Source organism: Falco cherrug, chromosome 7 (assembly GCF_023634085.1).
Source record: "Falco cherrug isolate bFalChe1 chromosome 7, bFalChe1.pri, whole genome shotgun sequence".
Taxonomy (NCBI): Eukaryota; Metazoa; Chordata; class Aves; order Falconiformes; family Falconidae; genus Falco; species Falco cherrug.
In genome coordinates, this window is record NC_073703.1 from 30,560,529 (window position 1) to 30,587,958 (window position 27,430).

At 46.0% G+C, this 27,430-nt stretch overlaps 1 protein-coding gene and 1 long non-coding RNA gene across 3 annotated transcripts in view; one reads left to right on the forward strand and one right to left on the reverse strand.

The window, feature by feature from the left end:
* SYNE2 (spectrin repeat containing nuclear envelope protein 2) overlaps positions 1-21,817 on the reverse strand; it is a 191,358-nt gene extending 169,541 nt beyond the window's left edge. Inside the window, exons 1-2 of one of the 2 annotated variants that reach the window (XM_055716088.1) lie at positions 21,667-21,808; positions 3,249-3,364 (exon numbers count right to left, since the gene is read on the reverse strand). In XM_055716088.1, coding sequence (XP_055572063.1) covers positions 3,249-3,339 — 91 coding nt within the window. In that variant the 5' untranslated portion in view covers positions 3,340-3,364; positions 21,667-21,808. Of the gene's footprint in view, positions 1-3,248; positions 3,365-21,666 lie in introns of both variants that reach the window. The other variant, XM_055716089.1, reaches the window with a different exon arrangement.
* LOC129736491 (uncharacterized) lies at positions 21,368-25,129 on the forward strand. The gene is made up of 2 exons (XR_008733154.1): positions 21,368-21,522; positions 23,848-25,129. It is a non-coding gene; the product is annotated as an uncharacterized LOC129736491 (long non-coding RNA).
* The last annotated feature ends 2,301 nt before the right edge of the window (positions 25,130-27,430 follow it).

Consider the following 27,430-nt stretch of genomic DNA (forward strand, 5'->3'; position numbering starts at 1 on the left):
TCTTGAAAAAACTTAATAAACATGTAACGATCATTCTGGTTAAAGAAAAAAACCTGTAGCTGTAACAACATACTGGCCCCAACAGATGAGGCATACAACTAGAACAAAAAAAAAATACTGCTGTGTAAGTCTACTTGACCTCTGGATAATCGGGTCTCAGATAGATATCCTCCTTGCAGATGAGTGCTATCTACTATATGTGGCATAACAAAACCTATCCATACATACCACTGTATTTTCAATTTCACTTGAAATCATTCATAAAGGATTAGACGTAATTGCATGGAAACAATATAATTAATTTATATCATTAAACACTCTTCAAAAACAGTTTTAGCAGCCACATTCTGATATGATCATCCTTTGGGGTACAGTAACAAGCAGTAACAAGCACATAGATCAATAAGCAGAGCCAAATATTAGGACCCCTGCAGTTAAGTAAACAGTGAAAAAGTAAGTGCAAGCCCCAAACTCCTTGAGCTAAAACACACTCTCTTGCTATCAATTAGCTCAGTAAGCACGGGAAAAAGGGAAAACGGAGTTCTGCACAGGTTTGATGTAAGCTCCACACACAGGTTCTGTCTGTTTTCTTAAGGAAGAACAGGGAAAGATTTGTGCATGGGAGGGAAAGCGGAGGTTGGATCCTTCCACAGGTACAGAGATCTACATCCTGAAAGCGAGAAATATTCCTGCTCCAGAGTGCCACGAACCCTGTTCAGTTTCTGCTGTAGCCACCCATCCACAAGTGGCTGCACATTCTCTTGCTGCAATCCCACCCTCCTGCTCATCGGCAAAGAGTAGTCATACCTACAACAGTTCTCAAAACATTGCCATGAAGCCCTTCTCTTGCCAAAGAAGGTGACAAACCTCCTCATTTCAGGTAGCTGAAAAGAATTTTGGACCCTGACTGTGCCTCTTCCACTAAGGCTGAGGGCCAGACTGGACACGTCTGTGGGGCCAGCCTATAATGCAATGCTGGGAGGGAAGCTATATCCTAATTAACCAAACTAGATAAGTGCTCTATCACCACTGGATGCCTTTCAGGACTAATAGAAGATTGGATCCCAAAGAATTTAAATGTAGATTAAAATATGAGCAATTCAGACTAGATCTCACCCCTACTTTTTTCTTTTGCACCAAGTATTTATGCATACCTCCTGTGATTCTGTGTATTATACAAAGCTGGACATACCCTTTGAAGCTACATCTTAATTTGAAAAGCAGCTCATAACAAGTTTTACACCCATCTTTAGTCACCCAAAAAGTAAGCTGCTTTTCTGATAGTTATAAGCAGCTATTCCTTCAATCTGAGATTTCTCTACAACTTATCCAGGTGAACCTGAAGATGTGAAGTAATCAAAGTCTCTGGCTGCTTTGCAAATCTCATCCCAAGATTCTTATTAATGGAAAAACCTGTTTCCTTGAGTGACCCTATTATTCTTATTTGACCTTTGCTACCACAGATCAGCAGGTAGAGTTACTAATGGTTTCTATATGTCACGTCAGGGAATGTGTCTTCGGTGCTTCATTGCAGCTGTGCTGCCATTTATTTGTTTGACCCAGAGCAGATGCTGCAGCATCACAGCTCCATACATAGAACACACCTGTACCATTTGTTGCATCTTTAATTATCACAAAAATTGCTTATATTGCATCTAAGGGATGTCTCTGGATGTTTTACAACAGTCAGGCACATACAACTTGGCCCCAGATTTGCAGTGTGTTCATTTCAGTGTAATCTAGGAGCTCAAATTACGACAACAAAGAAATATAATTTACTCATTTTAATAAGCAGGGCTCTTTCACTGCGATATTGACCAAAAAGCCCTACTGTTATTCAACACAAACATCAATCCGACTTTTCAGAAAATAGCATAAATATTATTGCAAAATAAAACCCTATTCTAAAATCGCATGTAACTTTAATTCAGCGCCCTCTGCCTTAAATCTAGGCAGTGTTTTCCAAACCCACTTCATGACAACAGCCACCTCAGTCTTTGTACCAAAGGCTGACTTTGACTGGCACAACAAATGTGTGTCTGACAAACTGTGCTTGGTGCAACAGCCAGACTAGCTCCTGTCTGCTAGGAGTTTTTGCTTGGTGTCCTGAAAATGTAATACTGAAGCAAAACGGAAGAAAATTCACCATTAAAGACATTTGGCTTTAGACCACTGTTAACACTCACTCATCAAAACACATGGCTTCAATGACAATATTAGTGCAAATATGGATTGCAGAAGTGACTTGGCAGAATATTCTTTTGCACCATCTGTTTTAAACATATTTTCTCTCAACTAAGCACCATAGTAATTTCATTGCAAGTGAGCTAAAAGGAAATAGCTCTGTGGAAACACGACAGCCCATCCATCCTAGAATAACCAGGCTCTGCATACATCAAAGACGGGCTTTTCAGCAGTGCTAGTCCTGCTGCCTGGACTAGCGTCCTTGGTAGCCTCCATGAATGTTTTCACAAATAAGTTCAGAGGAAAAATCAGCCTTCCTAGGAAATTCTTAAAGAAGGAAATTCAACACATGATCAGAAAACCCAGAAAGCCTATCTCAGAGGCCAGCTCTGATGTACTCATTATCACCTAACCATCCCGGTAGCTGCCATTAAATTGGAACAATTAAAAATCATCCAGTGAGTGCTTCCTTAATAAGTTATAACTCATTGCCAGTACAGATGAAAGACTCTGATCTCTAAGAAATTTGTTTAGAAGCCACAAAAATTTTCTACTTGTTTTGGCCACAAGCTATCTTTCTACACTTCCAGGGGATCTAGCAGTAAGAACAGAAAACCAAAACTAAAATCAAATAAAATAGTACTGTGGTTAATAGCCTCATTAAGACAGCTTAATGTAACCACCTAATTGTCAGCAAATTGAAAACAAGGAAACTAATGAAATGGCATAACTGTTTTCATACTGGCAGTTCCCTTGAAAATAGTTTACAGTAACATGTATTCTGAATAACAAAATATAAGAACTAGTGAGCACATCTGTACCAGAGAAGGCAACAGATCTGAAAATATGAGAAAGTACTACAAGAGCTGTTATCTTTCACTGCTGAAGTGCCTCTCACAAAACATAGAAACATCTGCAAAGAAGCACAGACATGAACTAACTACACTGATCATAATGCTAGTTTTAACAGGTTTATCAGAAGTCCCTTCAACTTGTACACACAGTCACAGACTTTTGCCAAAAAAATCTACATTACAAAGGCACAGAAAACTACAGTAACTTACCTTGCAGCGATAGACAGAGATCATCTATTTCAGAGGAAGCCTGCTCCTCTGTTGAAGGAGATGACTGCTTTGATGCCATATTTAACTCCATGGAGATTCTTTAATCAATTTCCAAACTGAAATTATAAACAAAAAAGAAAAAAACCAAAATCACTACAGTTTTACATTAAGTACTGATGATGCTCAAGTGTGTGGTGATGAGATGTGTTTTGGCTTGTGTTTTCTTCCCTTGGTAGGCTGTTTCCTTAGCTTATACAGAATAAAGTAACTTCCTACTGCATGAATCCAAACTTTGGTCCCTTGACTCTTTTCTAATGGTGGCCAGCAGTACTCCACAACACAAACCATGGATCCCAGCGTGTCTTTCCATGAAAAGAAAAGTACTAGGATTAGGAAAATTCAAACACAGTTGCTTTGAGAAAGTCATGGTGACAAAGGCTTACAATGCCTTCTGCAGAACTGTTGCTGCCAAAACCAATTTTTTTAAAAAAATCTTTGTGCTTTTCAGAGTTCTCTTCCTGTCCAGATAAGTTGTTGCAGAACAGCAACAATTTAGGCAGAATCTGCAAAGATTTAAGTAAAATGAAAAAGCAGCGGTTATCATGTGAGAATAATTACAACTGCTGTCTCTGTCTGGTACCTTTGTTACTCCCCAACCCTATGCAGCAGTTTCTTTTTCCAACTCCTCCATTTTCCCCTCCTCTGATAACTCCCCTGTCTCTAATGCAACTTCGTAAACGATATGCTGTAGCTTTCTTAAAAGACTAACATTGTTTCTGGTACTGCAGTAGCTACATTGTTCCATTTGCCACTGCAGGAAAAACTGTATACTTAGATACACTCATGTTTATCAAGAACTTAAATTCACAACCATATAAAGCTGAAAATTAAACAAGGGTTTACCTTAAACGAGCTTTGTTACCTAAATAACTGTAAGCTTTTCATCAGAAGTACTAGGATTTACACACCATATATTAATAACTCATCCACCAAGTATATGTCAAAATAAAGGGCGTGAATAGAGAGAGGAGCAAGGAAACACAACACTAAAGAATGCCAGAGAAATTTTTATGTTCCCTTGTGCATATGAATTATGAGGCAGCCTTTGTGTACTCCACTACATACTATTTTTCCTCACTCCCTGTCTCCCTCACTGCACAGAAAGGACAACATGTGTTTAATGAGGAGCTATTAAATATTTTGTTTTCCTCACCCTGAACAATGTGTGTCCTTGTGCTTTATCCAAGAGCTGCTCTGATGACAGGATTATTAAGTTCCTCCCAAGACTTTCTATGGCACTCATCACCCTGGCATCTGAACACTTCAGAAACATCAATCAATTCACATTTACAGCATCTATGTGACATCAGGGGTTATTGCCCACATTTAGAATCACAGAATGGTTTGGGCTGGAAGGGACCCTTAGAGATCTTCTAGTCCAACCCCCCACACACCATGGGACATCATTTTATCAACAAGCAAAGGCACAGAGAAAATAAAGGGGAAAAAAAGTCGCTAATTTGCCTCTGGTTTTCCAGAGAAATAATGCTAGTTCGTATGGCTGAAGCACTGATTCCAACAGCTGCAGTGAGTATGCAACATTTCCGAAAGTCACCACCAACTTACGACTAAAAACTCAAGGCACCAGATTCAAGAAAGGGGAGTTCTCGCAGGGGCAGGTAAAGATGAGACCTGACTAAATAATCAGAGAAAAAGGAAAACAAATGTTTTACAAGTTTGGCTTGCTTAGCCTACCAAAAAGAGTATGAAAAGGATTAATTTGATCTTTAGCAGGCACAAGAACAAGATGATATAAGCAAGCCATGCCTTGAGGGTAGAATGGAAATCAGAAAATTTCTAAATAGCCAAGAAAGCCAACAGAACACTGAGTTGCATCAACAAGGGCATCACCAGCAGAGCTAAAGAAGACATTATCCCACTCTACCCAGTGCTCATCAGGCCACACCTGGAATTAATTCTGTGTTCAGTTTTGGTCCCAGCTATACAAAAAAGATGTGGACAGGCTGGAAAGGGTCCAGGGAAGGGTCACAAAGATGATCAAAAGACTGGGAAGCCTGATATATAAGGAAAGGCTGAGAGAAATGCGTTTGTTCAGCTTTGAGAAAAGCAGCTTAGGGGACACCTTAACACCATATTCCAGCATATAAAGGGTGCTACACAGAAATTTTACAAGGTGTCACATGGAAAAGATGAGGGGTAATGGGTACAAGTTACTCTTGGGGAGATTCTTGGACAGAAGAGGAAAATTTTTCACAAGAAGAATAATCAGCCATTGCAATAACCTCCCCAGGGAAGTGGTGGATTTCCCCAACATTGGACACTTTTTAAGATTCTGCTGGACAGGGTGCTGGGCCATCTTGTCTAGACTGTGCTTTTCCCCAGAAAGGCTGGACCTGGTGACCCTTGAGGTCCCTTCCAACCTGGTATTCTACGATTCTATGATAAATATTGGGTTCTAATAAAGCCTACTCATATAGGCAAGTGGCACAAAGGGTTTATGTGATTTTAGGATTGGAATTGTTCAGAAGTAGACAACATAAAGTGGTTGCCTTTATTAAAGGGACACTAGGACTTCCAACCCTGGAGAACTCTCAGAAGTTCTCTGTTCTTGAGCTAGAAGTATGAGTCTCAAGTCAGACAATCAAATAAAACCCACACAGTTAGCTGCCACTGATAAAACCTGGGGTTTATATGCCAGGGCTAGCATCTTGCAGGAATTGAGCAAGGGCAAGGGCTGAGCAAGAATCCAGTTCTCCCAGCAATGCTGCCTATACCCAAGCAGATGCAATCCTTCCTGGGAAATTCCTTCCTTTTTCTATCAAGATCAAGCAACACAAAACCAAAGTCTAAAAATGCAAAATGTCAGGTGGCCTTCATATCATTTGGGTATCACTGTATGTCTTGAATTTGATTTTGTGATCACTATACCTTGAAAGATACTAAGTTAGCAGCAAGACCCAAATGGAGAGTATGTAACCAAACCACATCATCAGATCTGTTGCTTTTTGTTCCCAGGACACAGGTATAGTTAACTGCATTCCCTCCACCTTGTATTTTCCAGTGCCCAACTGTAAGCCTTCAGAGACATTTAAGAAATAGTAAAACCTGGGCAACAGTGAATCCACAGGTGAAATGAATAAGCCTGCCTGAATCTGGACTTAAGGTTATAACTCAAATTGGGTGTCCATGTAAAGGGTGAGATTACTTAGAAGCACACAGGTAGACACGTGCCATTGCCACACCAGCATAACCTACAAGCAAGACATCCCCAAAACTATGTATGTTCCTGCGGTTCTGGGGCATGCACTCAACGTCAGAACATCAGTAGCAACACATGTTCTTTTTCTCTTCAACACAAGTTTATTCTCTCTTTTTTTTTTCCATTTTCTTTTAAACTAAGCACTATTTAAGGACTCTCTTTTAAAGGCACAAAAGCAGCACAAAATCCCCAAACAGCAAAAACATACGTATCTCTAGACTTTATTGCATCCAAATTTGAGATGGTGACACAGATGGAGCCAAAGCACGTTCACCTAACTCGCACAATGCTACAGACATTGGGAGCATAGTCTAGCATAAGGATTTGGCATTAAAAAATCTTCTATAATAACTGGAATATATGCAAAAGCCATGAACAGCATTGACAAAAGTTTTGTAATCAAAACAAAATGCAATTTTAACCTTTCTGTGACTGTTCCTCCTCTGTCCCCATCCCCTTGCAGCTACAGCAGCCACACAGTTCATAGCATCTCCTTTTATGTGCTTGTACTGCACGTCATGTGATGGGACCTCAAACTTAGTTCAGATCTCTAAGCATGAAAGTAGCTGAAGTTAATAAAACTTTCAGGATTTTAAAGCAGAAAGTATATTAAGCTTTAAAGCATTAACTTTAATTAAATTATTAAATAAATTATGGCATATGATCATAGAACGTGTATAAATGAAAAAAAGCATATGTTCCTGTTTTCTTTTAAGGTCAAATTAAGGCCTCCTTCCCAAAAGGATGGGACATTTTAAAATGTCTTTTTAAATGCAGAAATCCACTCAACAAATCCACAGTGCAGGTTACAAAATCACACAGCTAATACCAGGTAAGTTTGTGCTAAAGCCTTCACATCCCTGAAACCCCCCAGTCACCATCCAACACGGCACATACATTTTGCCCTGCCTCCAATTCCTGCCCAGCCTGAACAGAAGACTCCGCAGCTGCTCTGAAGGGGAGACACTCACACTCTTGGAGGACATACCTGCAAGGATTAGTATTCTTTAAAAGGTACAAGGTACAGATTGTCTGAGAAGAGATTATACAGGGACGATATGCTAGTCCCTTTGCCCTTCCCCCACCCTGAATTTCATTCAAATAAAGTATATTAAGTATAATTATATCATATCAACCTCTAAAGAGTCTAAAACCATCAAGCTATGGGTAAGATTGCTTAGCAATGCTTTTCATAGGTAATAACAACAACCACCTTTTTTTCTAGTTCATATTTAAGTCAATTATTTTGTTTCATAATTATTCAATGAATGGCAGAGCTAAACCAAATCCTTCATTTCCAGGACAACTAGGAAATACATACCTATAGTGCTGAAAATAAATCAAATGCTTTCAAACGACACCATGCTTTTTCAGTGGGGATAAAACCAAAGGTGAAGAGAATGACCTTGTCTTTCACTCTTTCTCGAGAGTCTAGCATTAATGCAGGAAAGCATTAACTGCTTACACCTTGGGATAACCTGTGAAATACCACAGAGCCAAAAAGACAGTTCCAGGAATGCTGGGACCTTGTTTCCAATGGATTTGTTTCCTGTTTATTAACTTATATGAATTGCACCAGAGCTGTTGGGCGAGGTCATCTTCTCTTCAGTGTGGGAGATGTGTTTCAACACACAAGAAAGGTACATTACAAATGTACTCCTCAAGAGAAAAGCTTTCCATACCATTCTCCAGAGGAGTAAATGGTCAAGACACCCTGGGCTTAACCTATAGCTCATATGTTTCAACCATCAACAAAAGCTTTTCCCATGACAAGAGCACTCATAATCCTCAAACCCAGGCTTGCCTCTACTGGGTATTGGTAGAGTACTTACTTCCTTACCTCTCTAGCTGTTCCCAAAATAGGCATCTAAAAACATAGGTGGAAAACAGATCAACACAGTCATATTATGTAATTTCCACTTAACTTGCTTGGAATCTCTCTTCCTTTCCCAAGTTCAGCTGAAATTAGCCAGCAGAGTGAAAAAAAAAAACCCTGGGTATTAACATACAGACATGGGCACACTGACAGAGAGAAACCTAAGTGCAGGCAGCAGACTAGAAACCTGAAGGAACCAACTTGAAGATAATTCTACCCAAGTTTTACATGTCATTATCATAAGAATAGACAACACTGATTTAAATACCATGTCTCCAGTGAGATGTAAGTCCCAATCAGACCTATGAGATGCTCTTCTTAAGCAGGGTCTTTATAAGGACATTCTTGTCTCAGAAGAAAGGCGGGAAAAAAACATTTCAGATGGATTTGGAGGATTCATTAGCAAGGATTTCACAGCCTTAACATTAGAGTTTGGATCAGGATGGTTTACAAATATGTTTCCACAGTACCAAGCATAGGAAGGTTTCATCATATGAAAAAAAGTTATACAGTATGCTCCTCTACAGTGAAAATGCCATTTTCTAAACAATTATGTAACTACAGTTAAAATATAAAATGTGTATTTCATGTGCATTCTACAAGATATCTGTGCACACTAATTAGGAAGCAAGGTAAACTAGTTGGTGTGATTTCCATACCGCCCCAGGTACGACCGTTTTCAGCTTCTGAGTTTACAGCTAACTCCTGTATGCCACGACACTGTGCCTGCTGCACAGATGTACCCTCAGACCCCTCCCCATGAGCCAATCTTGAAAAATCATATGGCATGAAATTATCTCAGATATGCACTCCTTAAAGCTGAAAGCAGCAGACACCTTGCAAACAAGCCTGGCTAGAGGTAGTTGGATATTATAACCCCACTGTTAGTAAACCCCTGCTTGGCTGGTTTTGCCTTTGCAGACACATGCCCCACATTTTCCCAGTTACGCTGGCTACATGCTTTCCACTGGTGTTGCAATACGAATTACAGACATCTTTGCATGGCATCTCCAGCCGCTTGCTTTTACTTTTCCTCCTTTGAAGTGCCACTGATTATTTATGACCCATCGAGGGACTCAAAAGACTTTCCCTCCACAGAGGCCTCTACATGTAAACTGAAGTCTGTTCCTAGCAACAGATTATTATTACTCATGTATTCACTCGAGCCAACGTCATGAACAGAAACAGCAGATTTTTATCTTTGATGAACTAGTCCAAAGGAAGCAGAGCTGCACAATGCAGACTGACAGAAGACCCTTTTCCTTTTTAGTTATTAACAAAGATCTCAGTTTATTTTATATTCAGAAAGAAGCAGTAACATTCAGAAGTGCAAGTCTCAAGCCTTACAAAGTGCTGCTGAGCCACCTTCTTTTGGTAAACTGGTTTTCTGTAAGTCTGTCACAGCCTCCCTAAAGGCAAATTGTTGGCATCCAGATCATAATATGACCTAAAGAATTATCACAGAAAATCCCTCAAGTTGGTTTGGTTTTTTGCTTTTTTATGATATTTTATTTCCCCTCATTTCCAATGTACTCACACCTCTCTTAAGTCAGAGAAGTTCACACAGCACTTAAGTCTGATGGTCATGCTTTCTTCTCAACACTTCATTTACAAGGCTTTCACCATTTTTTCACCCAGTGTCAAGAGTGGGGAAGAAGTTCTGTTCAAAACACACATTTTCCAAGATCTCTGCGCTAAAACGCTCCCTTTTTTTAAGGTCCAACTCCAGAATGAAGTTTATCCCTCCCACATTTAAAATGTTTGCCAACATTGCTCTCGTGGGGGACCTCAGATTGTATACATGTCCACAGCTGGAATAAGATCACACAGCAAACATACTGATCCCCTTCCCTTCAAAGCCACATCCTCAGGTAGCAAAAATCAGGACAGCACCACTGACATCTACTTTGGCCTCCCCACTTGTGCAGCTGACACCTTCTTTTTGGCAAAAAGCCCCAAACTTGTCATCATCCAGTAAGCAATAACAGCACACCCTCTGCATTTTCCTGGAGGAAGAAAAGGGTTTCCATTAGGTTTCCATCCCTTTGAAGGTGATAGGAAAAAAGCGGCTATAGCCTTCTGATCCTACATAATATCCTACAGCAGTCAGATGGGTATCAGCCCATCTTTTAATAAGCACATGCCATTAGAGAGACTCTGCACTGCCTGGGATAATGCAGAAAGAAGTCTAGCCTTGGGTCTTCCTAAGCTATCAGTACAGCTGGAGATGAAGGAATCAGAAAGGGAAAAGCTTGCAAAAGGCGGAACAAGTCTGCTCAGAAAGAACCAAGCCCAGAAAGCACTAGATCTGTGGGAGATACAGAGATGGACACAAAGCTACACCCCATCGCCACCAGAAATAGTCTTGCCTTGTGTGAACTGACACACCTAAACTATATTCACCAGTAAGGACTCCTCCAAAGAATAAAAGCTGCAAGACCAAGACATCTCTTACTAGTTTATTTATGACAACCAGCGGCAGTACACTTTTGTTATCCAGGGACTTCCCAGTGATCTATTTATAATTTTTGAAAACATGCCAGGACAAGCATATGAGTATACAAAGGCCACACCACTTTTTAAGGCCAGCAAATGTTGCTGGTTTGTCTTTGATTTACACATCAGTAACACTGCCTGTTACAGAAGCACAATGGATCTTCTCCTTGCGTTAATCAATTTAAAAATGTGGTTAGGAAAGTGTCTTTCTTAACCTTTTCTTTTTCTGAGGGGTGGTAATATATTAGGTATCCTGGTACAATTACACAGTTTGAAAACTGCACTAACTCCATGCTGTTGTTAACATACACACAAACCCACTTTTATTAACAGAGCTAAGCCTTGTTCCCACATTCACAAAAGTTGACCTGTGGAGATGCACGATGCATTTGCTTGCCCATGAGGGCCTATCTCACATTTATCTATTCCCAAGTGGAAATGCAGGGTCAAAGTACACTTTCTAAAGTCGGAGAAAACATTCAGTTTTCAACTGGCTTCCAAGTTCTCCCACACCGTTAATAAAAACAAGAACTGCTCAGAACTCAAAATCACAGTTGTTAATGAAAAAAGGAAGAGTGATGAATGTCTGGAGGCTCAGAAAGCTGATGCCATGCCCCTCCATCCCTGAAGGGTACACTGCTATGCAGGAAGCCAAAAATACTATGCTGACTTCATGGCTCCTTCAAAGTCAAGGGTTTGGGTGACAACTCAATCTCCAAAACACAAAGCCCATATGCACACCCCAGCCCAAATCTACCTGTGCAATGCCCAAAGTGTAATGCCCAAAAGCCTGCAGTGATGTGCAAAAAGCCATGGTGTTTATGTGGTGTGTTGCCACAAGGCCAGAATGGAAAAGCTCTTTGAAAGCCTTTGTGTGTTTCCCTGCTGACCGGCACGCCAGTTGAGCTGCAGCCCCAAGGCCACCTCCAACAGATAATGGGGACTGCAGGGAAGGGTTATGGTAAAAACAACATGAGAAACACAAGCTGGCTCAAGATCTGCGTGGCTATACCTGGGGAGTACACCCAGTGCATAAACACGACCTCTTCCTACTCGCTTGGTTAACTCAGAAAGCATGCAACACAATAGCAATTGCTGTAAAGAAATTGTCCTACAAGCCCTTCTCCATTCCCACACAAGACACCCCTAGCTGACCCCCGTGCCCTGGCAACATGGGCTCAGGCAAGGCGCAGCAGCCAGGCACAGTGGTGAGCAGCCATGCTCTGCCTGGCCTCCTTGGGGAAAGGGTGCAGTGCGGCCGCAGCTGTCCTGGCGCCGCAGGGTGCAGACAGACCTCAGACCTGTAGGCACACAGCTCCCATCTCAAAGGGGAAGGGCTGCTCGCAGCTCATCATACCCCTTCCTCCGCGCTTCCTGGCCCAGAGTCAGTTCTTACAATTGCGAAGGGAAGGGGGAGGGAATTGCCAGCAATCACAGCAAGTTCAATTCTCCTGCAGGGGACTGCCTGATCAGAACAAACCAAACAACGCTTCCAGAACAAACCGAACAACGCTTCCTGCTTCAACCAAGCAAGAAGTATTGCAATAAGTTCTATCTTTTATTTACAAATGTTTCTTTCTTTCCCCTGGACTGCAACTGGAATTCTTCGGTTAGTCTTTTAATAGAGACTCACAGCCAGCTTCTCATTAACACTGGAGCCACTTCACATGGTGTAAAAGGTATTTAAAATAGCAGTACATAATAACTACACCTGCTTTGTATTAATGACACGATATTAATGAGAATCAGACTCCTAGTAATGTTCTGCCTTTGAAGTAATATGAATGTTTCCTTTCTACTGCCTTCCTAATTCCCCTTTTCCCAAAATAAAGGAAACAGTCAGATGGTTAACAAACAGATTATTCTGTTGAGTGAAGCTGGCCTGAGCAATAAAAGGCCTGGAGTTCCTCAATTAAATCATAAGGCCGTGCTTGTTTAGAAAGATCTTCCTGAAGACTAGTAATCTGCTCTTTCAGGAAGTTAAGAAAAGGGGAAGGCAGGGATAACAGCAATCTAGATGCAGGAGTTTTCACTAAAGCAGGGACTTGTTCTTACTGAGCAAAATCACTGGAAGTGTCAGCGCAATGTTTGCACAACAGACCTCTGCAGAGAGAGCCATCGATGCTGTCAGGACAGGGAAGTGAAATGCAATGTGCATTTGGGAGCCAAAAGAGAAAGGGCATGTCTCATGCTAAACCTATCTGCTTTGGCAGTATTCCTGTAAAGATCACAAACTTGTTTTGATCCCTAAATATAGCAGAGAAAAGTAATCTACTCCAAGTAGCTCTCTCCGGCAGCACTTGCTGTTTCACGCAGGCAGCAGAACACAAAAGAGATTTGTCAAGCGAATGGGCAAATGAAGCTTGCCAAATTTGTAGGGCAAATTACAATTTAAATGATAGGTCCCAGCCTGGCAGCTGTGAATTCATCAGCTTCTCTCTCAAGCATGTCCAGCTGAGGCTACAGCAGTGCAAACTACCACTCTTCCCCAGTACACCTCTGCTCTGACCTGGAGGAGCTGTCTCTCCAAAGAGTCAGTTTTTCAGGTCCATATAATTCGTCCAGCTAAAAGTTCCCCCCCCAAGTGCTAGTCAGGGTCCTGTGTTTAGTTTTTACACCTTCTGTTCCATGCACTTCAAGCTTTGTGGGCAAAGCAGCCTTCCTCCAAGCACAGCCTGCACATTCGTGTGTCTGTGCTAGTTTTGCACACATGAAAAGGGCCTTTCGACAGTGTCTCCCATGCTGACTGTGCAGGACCCTCTGCTGCAGGAGAAAAACAGGGCTTTGCACAGGCAACTCAGCAGAGCCTCTCCACTACTCCACTAAGTGAAGCACTTTTGTTTACTGATTAAGACAAATAAAATGCCTTTCTCTTTGCTTTCAAAGAATTAGTTGCTTTAGAGGGGAGAAAAAAAACATCACACAAACCTAAATCTCTGATTTACAGCATAGTTTCAAGCCTGTAGAATAACTTTGTGTGTGCAGTGAAAACCAGGCCAAACACTGTTATTCTTACCAGTACGGTTGCCAGAGAGGACCAAACAGCCAAACTGCACATAGACAAGGCAAGAGAAAGAACTGGGTGCTAGGCAGTAACCTGCTAGAATAAACTGTTCACGCTATACAAAATAGATTAAAAAAAATACAGTTGCAATTGCAAAGCCAAAGACTCCAAATCAGAAATAGCCCAGACTAAAGGATGCCTTACTTATTTCACACATTCCCCTTCTGAGCACGCAGGATGACAGAGCCTCCTCACCAGTGTCTGAATCACAGAGAAGTCCAGGCTGCCTTCTTTGAAAACCGGGATTTTTCACAATAGACATAAAGAGGATGAAGGCCTGTGAGCCCTGTGCATCTCCCTCGCTGAAAGGCAGCAACATTACTAACACAAAAGCTACTTACAGGCAAGTTCAGTCAAGCAACAGAGAACGCATGTTGCGTAAACAGAGCTGCGGTGCCATCCTCTCCTGGGCCAGGCAGGCGCCGCTAGGCCACGGCCAAGCAGGGGAGGTAAGCCGCAAGCCACAACGTCTGGCTGCCCCAGCCAACCCCAGCCCACCGAGGCATGGTTCTGTACATTCTGCAGAGATGTACCTCTCGCAGTCACTCCAGTTGTCCAGGACAAAACTCCAGCAAGGAGATGGCATGTGACCGCCAACGCAATTCCTTGGAACAGGATATGCTTCAATTTCCTTACAATTCCACCGGCTTTCGGGACAGTAAACTCCTGGACTGGCTTTTCAGAGACTCTTTGCAAGAAGAAACATGTTCAGTCACCTCAAGCTTTTCCAACGTGAAGCCTTCCCTCACAAATGTTGTCTGTAAAGCCATTCCAAGTTTACCTACAGCACTAGTAAGGCACAACTGCTCTGCAGGAACAGTGTTTACTCACACCTACATTGCACAGGTATCTGCTTCCTCCCCCTTAGGAACTGCTGAGGTGCCCAGGGCACATAAATAGGAAGAAAATTCAGATTTTTCACCCCTCCAAAACAAAGCCAGCTCTGCTCTTGCTTCCTTCTTACAACAACAAGCTCTGCTTTCTCCATCCCAGGAGTATTTCATCACCAACATCCCACCCACTTCTGCGTAGGAAGCATTTGTTCACAATCAGACACTTTTTTTTTCTTAAAAAAAAAACAAACAACAAACCAAACCAACCTTAAACCTGTCAGTCTGCTACCTGTGAAACCCCTTGTTGCAGTCTAAGTGGTTGGTGATGCCAGATGACAATACCAGGAAATACCAGGAATTGATCTTCAATGTTTATTTTTAGAGACTGGCTTTTCTCCCAGCCCTTATTTAATAGTTTACTCTTTCCCTCCTCTCCCCAGTTGTTCTCTCTGGGATCAAATTGCCATTCGTTTCACTTCCAGAGAGTTCACCCATGGACCCCCTCAGCAGAACTTTAGGAATTGAATCCTGGCTCAGACAACACATTCTTTCTATTTCATGGCTATCGTATTTTTCCTCATTTATCAAAAAGGTAGGAGAATGCTCTGGTATTTGTCTGAAATCCGAAGTGCACAGGATCCATTTAACACTCGGCACTTGTCTGTACTTCCTATCTCTGCTATACAAGCAAATTCCTTCAGCAAATTCTCCCCTTGGACACTCAGCTCACTTAGCAAAAGAAGTCTTTCTGCTGTAAACTAGTTCTCCACACAGGAGGAATTTTATCCTTAACCTACCCTGGTTTCCCTGCACAGATAAATTAGGCTTTTTCCAGAAGAGCTCTTGATTTTATTTTTTTTTCCCCAGGCTGCTAAATAACTCAGCGGTGGCAGCAACACTTCAGATCAGACCAGGTCACAGCTCCCTGTGTGGTTCCAAAACTCCCTGAGTTTTGCATTTAGATATGCACTGCAAGGTTCACATATGTCTGTTTAAAGAGTTCCACACCTACTCTGAACATGACTGAATAATCACACACGCCGTCTTAGGCCACTACGAGCCTGAACTGTAGCACTTTTACTCCAAGGCTTATCTGTTTGTGACAGCACAAGTACAATCATCCTCAGCAGCCTAATGGATACACAGTAATTCAGCTATGTGCCTGAACTATGGATTTTGGGATGAGAAAGGACAGGGAAAGGAGGATGAGTAACAGCCTATATAACTTCGCAAAAAGTTTTCACAAAAAGGAAACTAGTACCTACCAGGCACCATCCACCTGCAAAAGCCAGGCAGCTGGTCTCACCCCCAGGAGAGCAGCAGATTGCAAGGCAGCTGCCAGGAGCATGGGCAGGGGAAGGAACACGCCTGCGGCAGCCTGCAGTCATCCTCACCGCTTCCACCTCTGCCACTAACCTGATGTGCGACCTTGAAAAAGCCACTCCACAAATCCCCTCAGCCCCATATTTATAGCAGAAGATTGTCTGGCGCTGTGGGTCCAGCCCAAAGCTTTTCTGAATCCAATGACTGACCAGGGGAGGAGGATGACTTTGAACTGGGCACTGCTGCCTGCTCTCCAGTCTTGGGTAAAGCCCTCCAGGCACACTGCCTGACACGGTGCAACCTACATGGACGCCAAGTCTGGTAGAAATGAGGACACTAGGAGCCCTCCTAGAATCTCCGCTGGGATATGAGACACTTTGGCCGAGATTCAGCTCTCCTGACACTAAACAGCTACAAGAGAGATGCCTCCATGCACATTCATTGTTTGAACTCTGCAGAAACAATGGAGAGAAACAGGCACTTTTAGGGCAGTTCGTCGGGTGTATTTTTAACTGTTCAATTCAGTGTAGATGAATCATGGTCCAGAAGTGTTTGCTCCTCTCTAGTGACTATGAAAGGAGTCTGGAGAACTCTCTCGCAGATAGTTATGTTTTAGCATGGCAAGAGGAATCTCAGCCTTTCAAGTTGGGAGAAAGGAAGTAAGCAACCAGACACATCACACAAGCTCTATGCTTCCCTCCCTCATAAACATCTTGTAGCTAGACAGTATGCATCCACCTTCACCAAGAGGGCTTGGCTTTGCTAGAAGGGTTCCATTCAGTCACTGAACTTGAAGCTTTCACCAAATATGCCTGCAAGCAAAACTCCAAGTTGCTCACCGCATGAGAGCCTCCAAGAAGCAAGACATGCTGCTTGCGGGGCAGCTTTTGTTTCTCTCCCTGCATCATTTAGGTGATGTCACTAAAGCAAACTGAGCTGAACTCACTTCTAAAGTGTCTTTACAACCGCTTCATGGCCAGTTGTACACAGGCCATTTCCTGCAGACCAACAAGGTATGTTCAGCAGTGTATTCACTCCCCTCTCTGCCTCGCCCCTTCATCATTCACCAACTTCTCTTTCTCCTGGCATCCAACAGGCCAAAAGGTCCAGAAAACAAAAGTTTTTTCCTGTAAAACCCACATTTCTGCCTCCTCCCTACACTTCCATCAAAGTAATTACAAGTGCTTTGTTTTACATCTGAATTGTCATTTCCTGTGATAGAACTTGCAGCTTGAGTCTTAAAGCTCAGGTAACTAATACTATTATTTTCTCTTCTTCCCCATCCCTGGCCACAAATAGTACTGCTTGTATCAGTAATATGGGTCAGCAATTCCTTAAAAACCTCTCAAGCCAATTTGCACGGCTGCATTGTGTAGGGAGTTATCAGCACGCTGCAGGAACACTAGAAAGCAAACATGCTTCCCCACAAGAGACCAGTGACCAAAGTTATGGCCAGAGTCAAAGCTCTGCCCCATTTCCCCTCCTGTGGGGAGATAACAGCCTGTTCTGCACCAGCCCTTTCTCCCTTTCTGGGTACGCAGCTGAACTAAACAGAAGTTTTTCCCCCATGCCCTCTTCTGTCCCTGTCCTGGTCCTGTCACATCTCCACAGAAGCGGCTCGCTTTGTCTCCTGCTGTGAACACTCTGAAACAGGTGATCTACAGAGGCTGGCTGCCTCATGGCCTCACTTATACTGGGGTTTGTGTGTGATCCATGAAGGTCACAGAAAGCTGGTCAGTATTCAGAGGCACTGTTTAGCCTTCCCGACCCCACTCTGGAATCCCTTTGCAGATAAAAACACTCCAGACATCAGGGGTCTCTCCCCTCTCAGCATTATCTCAAGCCAAAATACGTTCATACATTTATCCTGCACAGTGACTGCTTGCTGCCGACACCCCTCATGCTCCACAGGATGCAAGTCAGTCCAGGAAGGGTAAGACAGTCAAATCCATGTCCTATGGGGTAACATACACTATACGGTTTGATTCACAGTCCAGGTATAATCTCCTGCTCCTGCAGGGGAAGCTCCATGTTGGCACGGGAGGGAGCGAGGTGAACGTAGCCTGTGCCTTAGCACAGACATACCACTTGTATTCCCAGACATATATTTACACTCTAGACCAACTCATCCACACCAGCTGAAGTAAAAAAATCCCCCAGACCCCAGCTAGGTCTCAATCCCCTCTAAGGAGCACAGCTGGCAAATCAGATCAACCTGATCTCCCAGTGGCTATGCAGGCTCTGTCTCATTTACAGGAGTATTCCACCCACACTGGCTGGGGATGAAATTCAAGCAAAGAACGATTAGGTGCAAGCTGTAGGAAATGTCACCTTCCCTTTAATCACAGCTTATGGATCCAGTCCCGAAGCGTTACTCATACACCTCATACACACTCCACGTGTATAATCCCACCACTTAATCCAACTACTTGTTCAAACAGGCACGTTGCTAGGAGTGGGTCCCTGCCACCACTGTCTGCATTTCCAGCGTTCCTCCAAGACCAGGTCCTCTCCCACATCTAAAAGTCCCATGACAGTTCAAAATAAACCATGGGAAAGCGAGGGCAAGTGTGGTGGCACACACAGCTCATTCCCTCAACATGAGAAACAACACAGCCCACTGCAACCTGGTATGTGCTCTCCCACACCGCCAGATCATCTTGGGGAAACACTTTAGTTGTGGTAAGCAAGAGATAAGCATCTCTGCACATACACAGAAAAAGCATCTCAGCTGGTAGACTTTTAAAACTAGTACTTATTGTGCCCCAGGGAAGAAAAGAAATTGGGTAAATGGGCTGAAGGGCACAGCTTTGCTAGGACGAGTTTGGATCATCTCTTCGTATCTCTCCGTACAAACCCAGCCATTGAGAGTCCAGATCTGAAACAGAGCCGCAGTTGCTAAGAAAACAACGCTGCAAACAGATGTCAGGAGATGATTCATGGAGTACGGGCATATCCCTGTACTACAGATAAACCCAAATGAATGAGGCTCTTTATACCTGATCTTCCAAGCTGTGCTTCTTCATGCCCTCTTTGGGATTTTTTCTTTAGTTCATTTCTATATTCAGACAGCGAGGAAACGAAGCAGAGCTGAACTCACTGTTAACAGAATTAATTACTGGTAAAGGGGTTTTACAATGTGTATAACAAACCCAGTAAAAGGGCTAAACTCTGGCCCATTTTTCTGCTGAAACACAAAGCAACTTTGCCCAAAATCCTATCAGAAGAAATAACATGAAACCCACAGTTTAAAACTGCAAAGGAACGAATAGCAACAATTTTTGCCTTTTGCTATGTTCCCATACACCATAAAACTTAAAATTAACAGCTAGGGAGATAAAGCATTTGCAACCTATTAGATCATTAGCCAGCAGTGCATGCCACTTCTTGAATTACCTCATTGTCTCTATGCCTAAAATCTTTGCCTGACAAATAAATTAAAAAATCTCTAGCGTGCTACAGGACTGGCCGAGTGCTACTGACACCAACAAAGTTCTCATTTACTTTAGTGAGCTTTTAATCAGATTTAATTGGAGAAAAACAGCTCCTTCGGCCCTCTTAAACCATCACAGTCAATTCTTAACACAGTATGATAGGAACAGCACTTCAAATACAGTTTCCTGAGGTTATTTGTAAAGAACTGTTGAAATAAAGGAATTCCGCTACATGTTTTTATAGATAATTAGGGTAAAAAAGCAATTATTCATTACCCTTTATTATGAAGTAGAAAAGAACAAACATAATTTATACACTTCTGAGCACGTGTTTGTACAGCATCTCACACAAGTAGGGTCCAAACATTGCCACAGTATGCATCAGTGCAGGGCAATGCGTTGATTGTGGTTACCGCTGATTTTTCATCACCCCCCCAAACTCCCCCATGTCACTGCCCATCCCCCTCTGCTTCAACTCGTCCCCGCTGCCATCCGCTCCCCTGCCACCTCACACTCACCCCACGTCACCCTGTCCTCTCCCACCAAGGCATGTCACCTTCTGCCTCAGAAATCAGCTATTTAGGCGACCCCGATTTCAACGTGAGGCAGCTGCATGTGTGCCTGTGGGGCAGCAGACACTGTTATTGTGGGCAGCGTTAACAGCCACCACCGTGCCCCTTCCCGGAGCCATAAATCCACCCCAGGAACGGCTGAAGCCCATGACTCAGCTACCCAGGCGCCAGAGGCCACGTGTGTCCCTCCTGCAGGTATTGCGTTTCAAGCGGGGCTATAAACACGCTACGGTCTTGTTAGCTTGGCCAGCGGTCACAATAACCGGCCCAAATCCTGCACGTGGCACTTACGTCTTTGTCGTAAGTGTCTCTGTGACGTGAGATCGCCCTGAAAGCTGAAGAGAACGTGGGGATGACAGAAAGAGGGGGAGAGGGCAGACGGGACACAAGGCATGCTGAAAGAGGGACACGGAGGTGTGAGGAGCACAAGCTCGCTGACCTGACAAAGGCCGTGAGAAACTCGCAGCCAAACTTTAAGTGAAGTTTCCTCGGTGTAGGTACTGAGTAACTCGAGGAGCGCGCACCTGCTCTGCCTCCCAACTCCTCCAGCAGCTCCCAGGCGGGACACAGGAGCAAGAGGAATGACCCTGTTGAGGGGAGGGAGGGCCGAGGCTGGTTTTAGGCATCTAAAAGCCAGGTGACGGCATCTCACCTTCGGTGAGGGGACAGGCCAGAGCGCCCTCCCTTAACCCCGCAGCCCCCGCCCAGAGCCCGCCCCGACCGCAGCCCCAGAGCCCCGGGGCCGCGGCCCGGGCCCCGCCGCGCCGCCCCGGGAGCGGCTGCAGCCCCACGCGGCGGGAAGCGCCCGCAGCCGGCACCGCTTTACCCGGGCCCAGCGCTACCAAACCGCCGGCGGCAGAACCGCCCGAAAGTAGCAGCTCCTTGTCCCGAGAACTTTGCCTGAGCCAGTACCCGCCATCGGTTCCCAAGCGCGGAACCCAAGGGAGCGCGACTGCCCAGCCCGGCCCGCCCAGCCCCAGCCCGGCGCGGGGCGGCCGGTAACCGCCGTTTACCTGAGCGCTCCCCCGCCCCGGCCGCGCTCCCCGCCGCCTCCGAACCAGCCGCTTCCCGCTTCCCGCCGGGGAAACGCTGCCGGCCGCGCCGCCGGACGGGCACCGCTGCGGGGAGGGGAGGGCAGGGCCCGGCGGGGGCGGCAGTTCCCACAGAGCCCGGCTCCCGCCGCCGGCCGTGCCCCGCCAACTCCCGCCGCTGCCTCCGCCCCCCGCGGCCCCTCAGCCGCTTCCCCAGCAAAAGGGCTGGGAGAGGGGGCACTCGCCCCGGGAGCGGGGTCCCCTCCGCGCCCCCCGTGGGGCGTCGCTGCGCAGGGGGCGCGGGCGGTGCCGAAGGTGAAGCCGGCAGAGAGGGAACAAAGGCGGCGGGGAACAAAGAGCGGCAGGTACCGGGGCAACGGAGGGGAGGGCGCCGGGCGGGGCGGCGGCACCGGCGGGCTGGGGCCGGCGGAGCCACCGCTCTCCGCACAAAGACGCGAGCGGGCCGCGCCGCAACTTCCCGCGGGCGGGTCCCGGCGGGGCACACTCACCACGGGCGCAGGCCCGGCGTCGGCGGCGGGCGAGGGGGCGGCGGCAGCAGGAGGAGGAGGCACCGGCGGCACCGGCCGCTCCCCGCCCCGGCCGTTGCCAGCGAGCGAGCGCGCTCTCCGCCCGCGAGCGGGAAGGCGGCGCGGGCGCGCGGCCCCGGCCCCCGCAGCCCGGCCCGGCCGGCGCTCCGCCTCCCCCCGCTGCGGCGGGAGGGCCCGGCGGGCTGCGCGGCCTCCCCGGGCCGCCGCCGACCCCGCAGCCGCGCCGTCCGCCGGGCGGGCGGGGGCTGCCGCCGCCTCGCACCCTCCCGTGCCCCCACCAGCCGGCGGCGCGGGGTGCCCGGGTGGGCCGGGGAACGGGCTCTGCCCCGGCCTGTGCCGCTCCTCAGCGCGCCGGTGGAGGTCCCGGGCCCCGCGGGAAGAGCCCACCGGGCCCTCGCGCCCCGGGCAGCGGCTCGTCCCGGAGCCGGATGGGAAGAGCTGTGCGGTGCTCGGAACCGCTTTCTGGCCTGGGGAGACGGAGACACAAAGCAAGAAAGTACCTCAGTGCTGTCACCGCTCTGCAGCCTCCCAGCCAGCTGTGGAAGGGCGGGAATACGAGCAGGCAACAGCTGGAGACCTCTCCCCTCCCTGCACGGCCTCACAGCCCTGCCCGGCTCAGCTCCCTTCGCCTCAGGCAGCGCTCCCTGGCCCGAGCCAACTTACCCCCTTCCAGGTCCAGGCTTTCCCCAGCCGTAGGGGCAGCGTCATCTGGCCTTGCCTTGCCAGGACTCCGGCAGGGGAAGCAGGGGCCCGGTTACGTGAACATGGAGCAAACCGGGGCTCTTCTAGAGCTTCAGAGGAGGGCTTTTGCAAGGGGGAAAGGAAGGAATTCCTTGGATTGGTTCCACTTGATACTGGCTAGCTTTTGGCTGCAGGCTTCGCGAAGTGAGAGGGTATAAATACTGAGATTTGCTTTACACAACCAGAGGTCAGCCACTATGCAAAGAAAAATACCACTTCCCAAAAGCCTCTTCCTGCCAGCACCAATACATCGGCCGTCTCCTCAACCTGTGCTGATAACACATCAGCCCGCTTAAAATAAGCAGAAGCAAGCAAAGTCTTGCATTTGAAGGCTACAAAGCCAAACGTACCTACTTGTTAAAGTTTCTCTTAATACCCACAGACGTGCAGACACTCAGAGAGACTCTGCCAGATCTGGAGCCCTGATTTTCTGTAAGGAAATCCTTCTTTTCCAGGCAAAAGTGAACCCTGCACCTCTCTGAGTGCTACTTCAGCTCAGCCCAACTTGCAGAAGCACCAGTCAAAGCTGGTTACAACTTTACTGCCCTGCCTTGGCAAACATATGCTCCAGTTCATGCTGTCCTTGCGACAGATTGACCCATGAGCGCCCTTTATGTACTTTTTTTACTTATTTTATTGAAGATTAATTGGTGTTTGTATAGTAAGTAACACCATTGTCTTCGGTACTCCACAGACACAGCTGAAGGCGAAGGGCTGCACTCTGGCTGTGCTGTAGTTTCTTAACTTCTGTGTTATGACTGCTGTAGTGCATGTCCTTGAAGTGAAACAAGCATTTCTGACTGATTTGCTACTTTTCACTGCCAGATCTCAGCCTTGTGTTTAAGGAAGGAGAGAAGAAAATGCACTATCAAAGCCAAGCCCTATTACTTGCAGAATTATGTCAGCCCCCTTCTTGATCATTTGAGACTCTTCCACGTGCCATCAAATTCAGCAGAAAAAGTCTCATGGAGTCTTGACCTTTTGTGCCTTGGAGAACACCACCCCACGTTACTGCTCCATGCTGCTCTTGCTGGCTTAAACCTGCTGTGAATCACACAGCTCCCCATCCCAGTGTGCACAGCATTGCAGGCACCTGCCAGGCTTTGTCAAACACAAGCACAGGTCCCAGCCCAAGGTGCTTGTTTCCACTGAAGTTATGCATTTCCTAACTAGCTTGTGAAGCACTTTGAAGCTATGACACTAAGTATTACTAATACTGAATGGTATTATTGGACAGGCATAATGTGAGTAATTAATTAGTAATACCATAAAACCCGGTGCGAGACACAAAGGTAGAATTAAGCCATATAGGCCTACTTTATATCCAGATCTTCTAGCTGTTGATTACTCAGTACAGCCTGACACTCTGAAAATAAGCTTTCTTCTCTTTTTTTTACACAGCCTTCCAGCTAGGAACTGCTGGAGCCCTGTGCTCAGACTAATGCTCTCACAGGTATATGGGCACTGCCAGCAAGGCTAGCAAGTGACTGCCATGGCTCAGCCACTGTGGAAGGTGACCAGCTAGAAGCTGGGTGAGCAGGGCTCTCACCTACTGCCCACAGGTGTCCGAAATGAGCTGCCTGGATGGATGCACAGGGCGCTGGGCAAAAGCCCTGCAGAGCAGCACTGCAGGCTACAAGCGGCGATGGTGAAGGTAACTGTGGTGGGGATGAGAAGCCCTCACAATTCCTGCATGCCTCCTGAACAAGCGCGTATGATAGTCCAGTGGTGTGTCTTGCCCCAGCCTTCCCACACCACCCTGAAGAGCAAACTCACAGAGCTGGATGTCTTTTGTACAAGGCATGCAGGTATCTCGCACTCGCAGGTCCCATGGATGAACGGCGTGAGCTTCATGGTGGGACATCCCCTTTATAATGCAGAATTTGCACAACTAGATTCCAACATTGGAGGGAAATCAAATGCCCCAAGTCCACTGGATAAAGTGTTAATTCTGAAGGATAGTGATGGCTGCGTAAACTAAGTTTGTTTGGAAACTCCAAGTCATGTTTACTCTGTAGTCTGCCAGAACAAACCTTTGGCCTGGTGACCCTCCTCCTTCCCCTGTGTGCAACCCCCTGGGCCATGCTGGCACGGTGTGTACGCTGGAGCTGGGACCCATATTGAGGTTAGCCCAGAAGAATACTTTGTTTTCAGCTGGATTGCTCCCAGGACTCGATTGCAGTATGGACACACAAAGAGGTATGTCAGCACGACTGAGGGTGCAGCAGGATCCAGCACAGAGACTGGAAAGCATGGCATAAGCTGGAGCTGGGAACAGGACTGTAGAGCAAAAGAACAAGGGACCAGCACCATGCCAGAAATCTTCCACCCTGCTGGTGCAGCAACACTGAGGAAATAACGCTGTGGTTCTACAGACATCATTTTTGGTGGCAGCACTTTGATGGAGCAGTTGGGTTATGCTCCCTCCCTTGTGCTGGTGCAGCTCTTTGTGCCGTTCTGTCATCAAATGGACCAGAGACTGCTTAAAAAAAGCAGCACCCTCCCCACCGCAGTTATTTTTACCTTGACTCAGTTTCAAGGCACAATTCACCTGTTTCTACCCAGGTGCAACTGGAGGGAGAATGTTGGAGTGGGCAAGTGTAGCCAGGAGCAGGCAAACAGGGGTCTGCCTAAATCCACAGTGCCCCTCAAAAAAAAAAAAAATAAAGCCCATGGCCTAATGCCTCAGGGAGCATTTCTTTTCAGCAATCATGGGCAACTTGTTTGTCAGAATTAAGGAGATCAAAAAAGAGAAACAAAAGGTTGAATCCATACAGGCACTTGCAGCATTTGCATACAATTTTCCTCTGCAAAACATAAAAGGAAATCTGACTGTAATCATGTTAGAAATGCTCCCTTTTCCCCTCCCATTTAATCTAAACATCATGTATGACACCATCCCCAGCATGAAAGATGACAATCCAGCAGACCACTTAGGCGTGGACACTGGCTTTAACATCTGATTGTTTCTGATGAAGGCAGTGGAAACACTTAGGTGGTTAAAGTTGCACATGCTTAAATGCTTTGTTAGGTTACAAGCTAATTTAAGGACCGAGAAGCACAGCTCCGGAAGAGAAAAATAGGTTAATAACACTGAAGTCGCAGCAAATCTGTAGGAAGTCTCCTGGAATAGGCTCATAATTAGTAAATTTATACCTCTCAAAGTAAATATCCTCACCTTCAGTTCCCTTTTTCCCCTGATTTTGCCTGCAGACTACGGTTCCTGGCTAAAACCGAAGCCTTCTACACTTACACTTAGAAATTAGCACCTGAACCTTATAGAAGCATATAGGAGCCTGCACCACATGCATCTTTCTATAAAGCATTGCATGAGTGATGTGTTTCAGAGAGGTAAGAGTCCTAAGGTAACCAATGCTGAAAATGCAGTTTGATGTGAACTCCCAAATTTTTCAGAGCAGAGGCACCAGACTGCACTCACCCAGAGGCACAGCCCAGGTTAGTCTCCTGAGGGCAGGGCAGGCTCCTGCAATCTGAACTGAGCAAGGCTTGTTTTGCTCTATTTATAATGCAGGCACTATGCGTGAGTAAACGTTTCCAGTCTACATTTTCCCACCTCCCAAAGCACATCAGCTTCTTAGTTACAGGCAAGGCACAGAGTTGTAACTTCAGGTTCCACTCTGAAAATTGAAATTCAAAGCTGAGCACCCCCAGCCCTCCCTAATAGCTGGGTGGAGTCTCTTGGATCACCGGTTTTTACTGAGGTACCTCTACCTGTCCAAGTCATGCTTCAGGTACTTAAGTGCCTTTTTGGATCCCACTTGAAGCCTTGTATTGATGGGCTTAGTGGGCTTAGCAGACTGTGTTTTAGGAGTCTGTTACACTCCTGGTAAGATCGTGTCAAGGTCTTCCCAACCTTTAGTGGTCCATAAGACCTTGACTCAATCTTGCCAGTAAACTCAGCCAAGGCTTTGGGCTCAGAATAACCTTATCTTAAACTCAAAAGTTTATCCACTTTTTTCACTTACAGTAGTCGGTCTAACAGAAAACTATGACCTCTTCTGTCCTTAGACTGTTGTGGTGCAGCACTTGTGCTGCAGTGTATTTGTAAGAGCATTGTAACAAGGCTGCAGTCGAGATCACACCAGTCCTATCAGCTTTATCCTCATGCTCCAAGGTTGGCTGGTGCCTCCCAAGTACACTGTATCTCACTAGCAGTTTGGCATCTCAGTTTTGGCTCTAGTTTTCCGAAGCTGAGTGAGGGAAACCTGCCAAGAAACACGCATTCAGCTGACTGTAGTAGAAGCTGGAGAAACAAAGTGTAGTGGTCAAATGCCAGGTCTGGGTTCAGGAACCTGCAGGACGTGTGAGGAAATAACAGCGGCTGGGCAAGCAGCTTCTTTGCAAAATAGCTCCAGTGGGCCACCTGCAAGCTCCAGGTGCCTATAAAGCAAATCTGGGCAGCAGAAGGCACCTAAGGGCTTATGCATTTTTCATTTGATGGCCTCCTCTCACCCCCGAAGCCCTTTCACTGATGCTCAGACAAGACCTGCAGTAGTTTCACTTTGAGAAGTGACTGTTTAGTCTCTTGACAGCCTTTCGCTTCCTTGCCACCTCCAGCAAAATGCCCTTTCTCCATAGTTGCAGGTCTTGATGGTTCTAGGACACACCTAGGCTGAGCACTGCCAAAACAACATCAGCACTTGCCTCCTGCTCATGCTGTACCAGGCACCCTTCTCACACCTCCATCCTCCTGCAGGACAAGGCACCCTTGAGCAGCTGTCAGGCAGCAGTGGTTTTATTTGCCTCTGCTTCTACTGGAGGCAGAACAATCCCACATGTCTTGGGTGGCTACAGCCCATTTTCAGCCATGATTCAATGGAGAACAAAAAAGCTCTCAAGGGTAGGAAGCAGGGCTAAGGCTTCTTTGGAAGCAGGATTTAGTAATCCTGATCACCACCTTTAAAAATCAGTGCCCTTGGGCCCCAGCCAGCCCTCAGCTCTGTCAACATCTTTACTGCCAGCT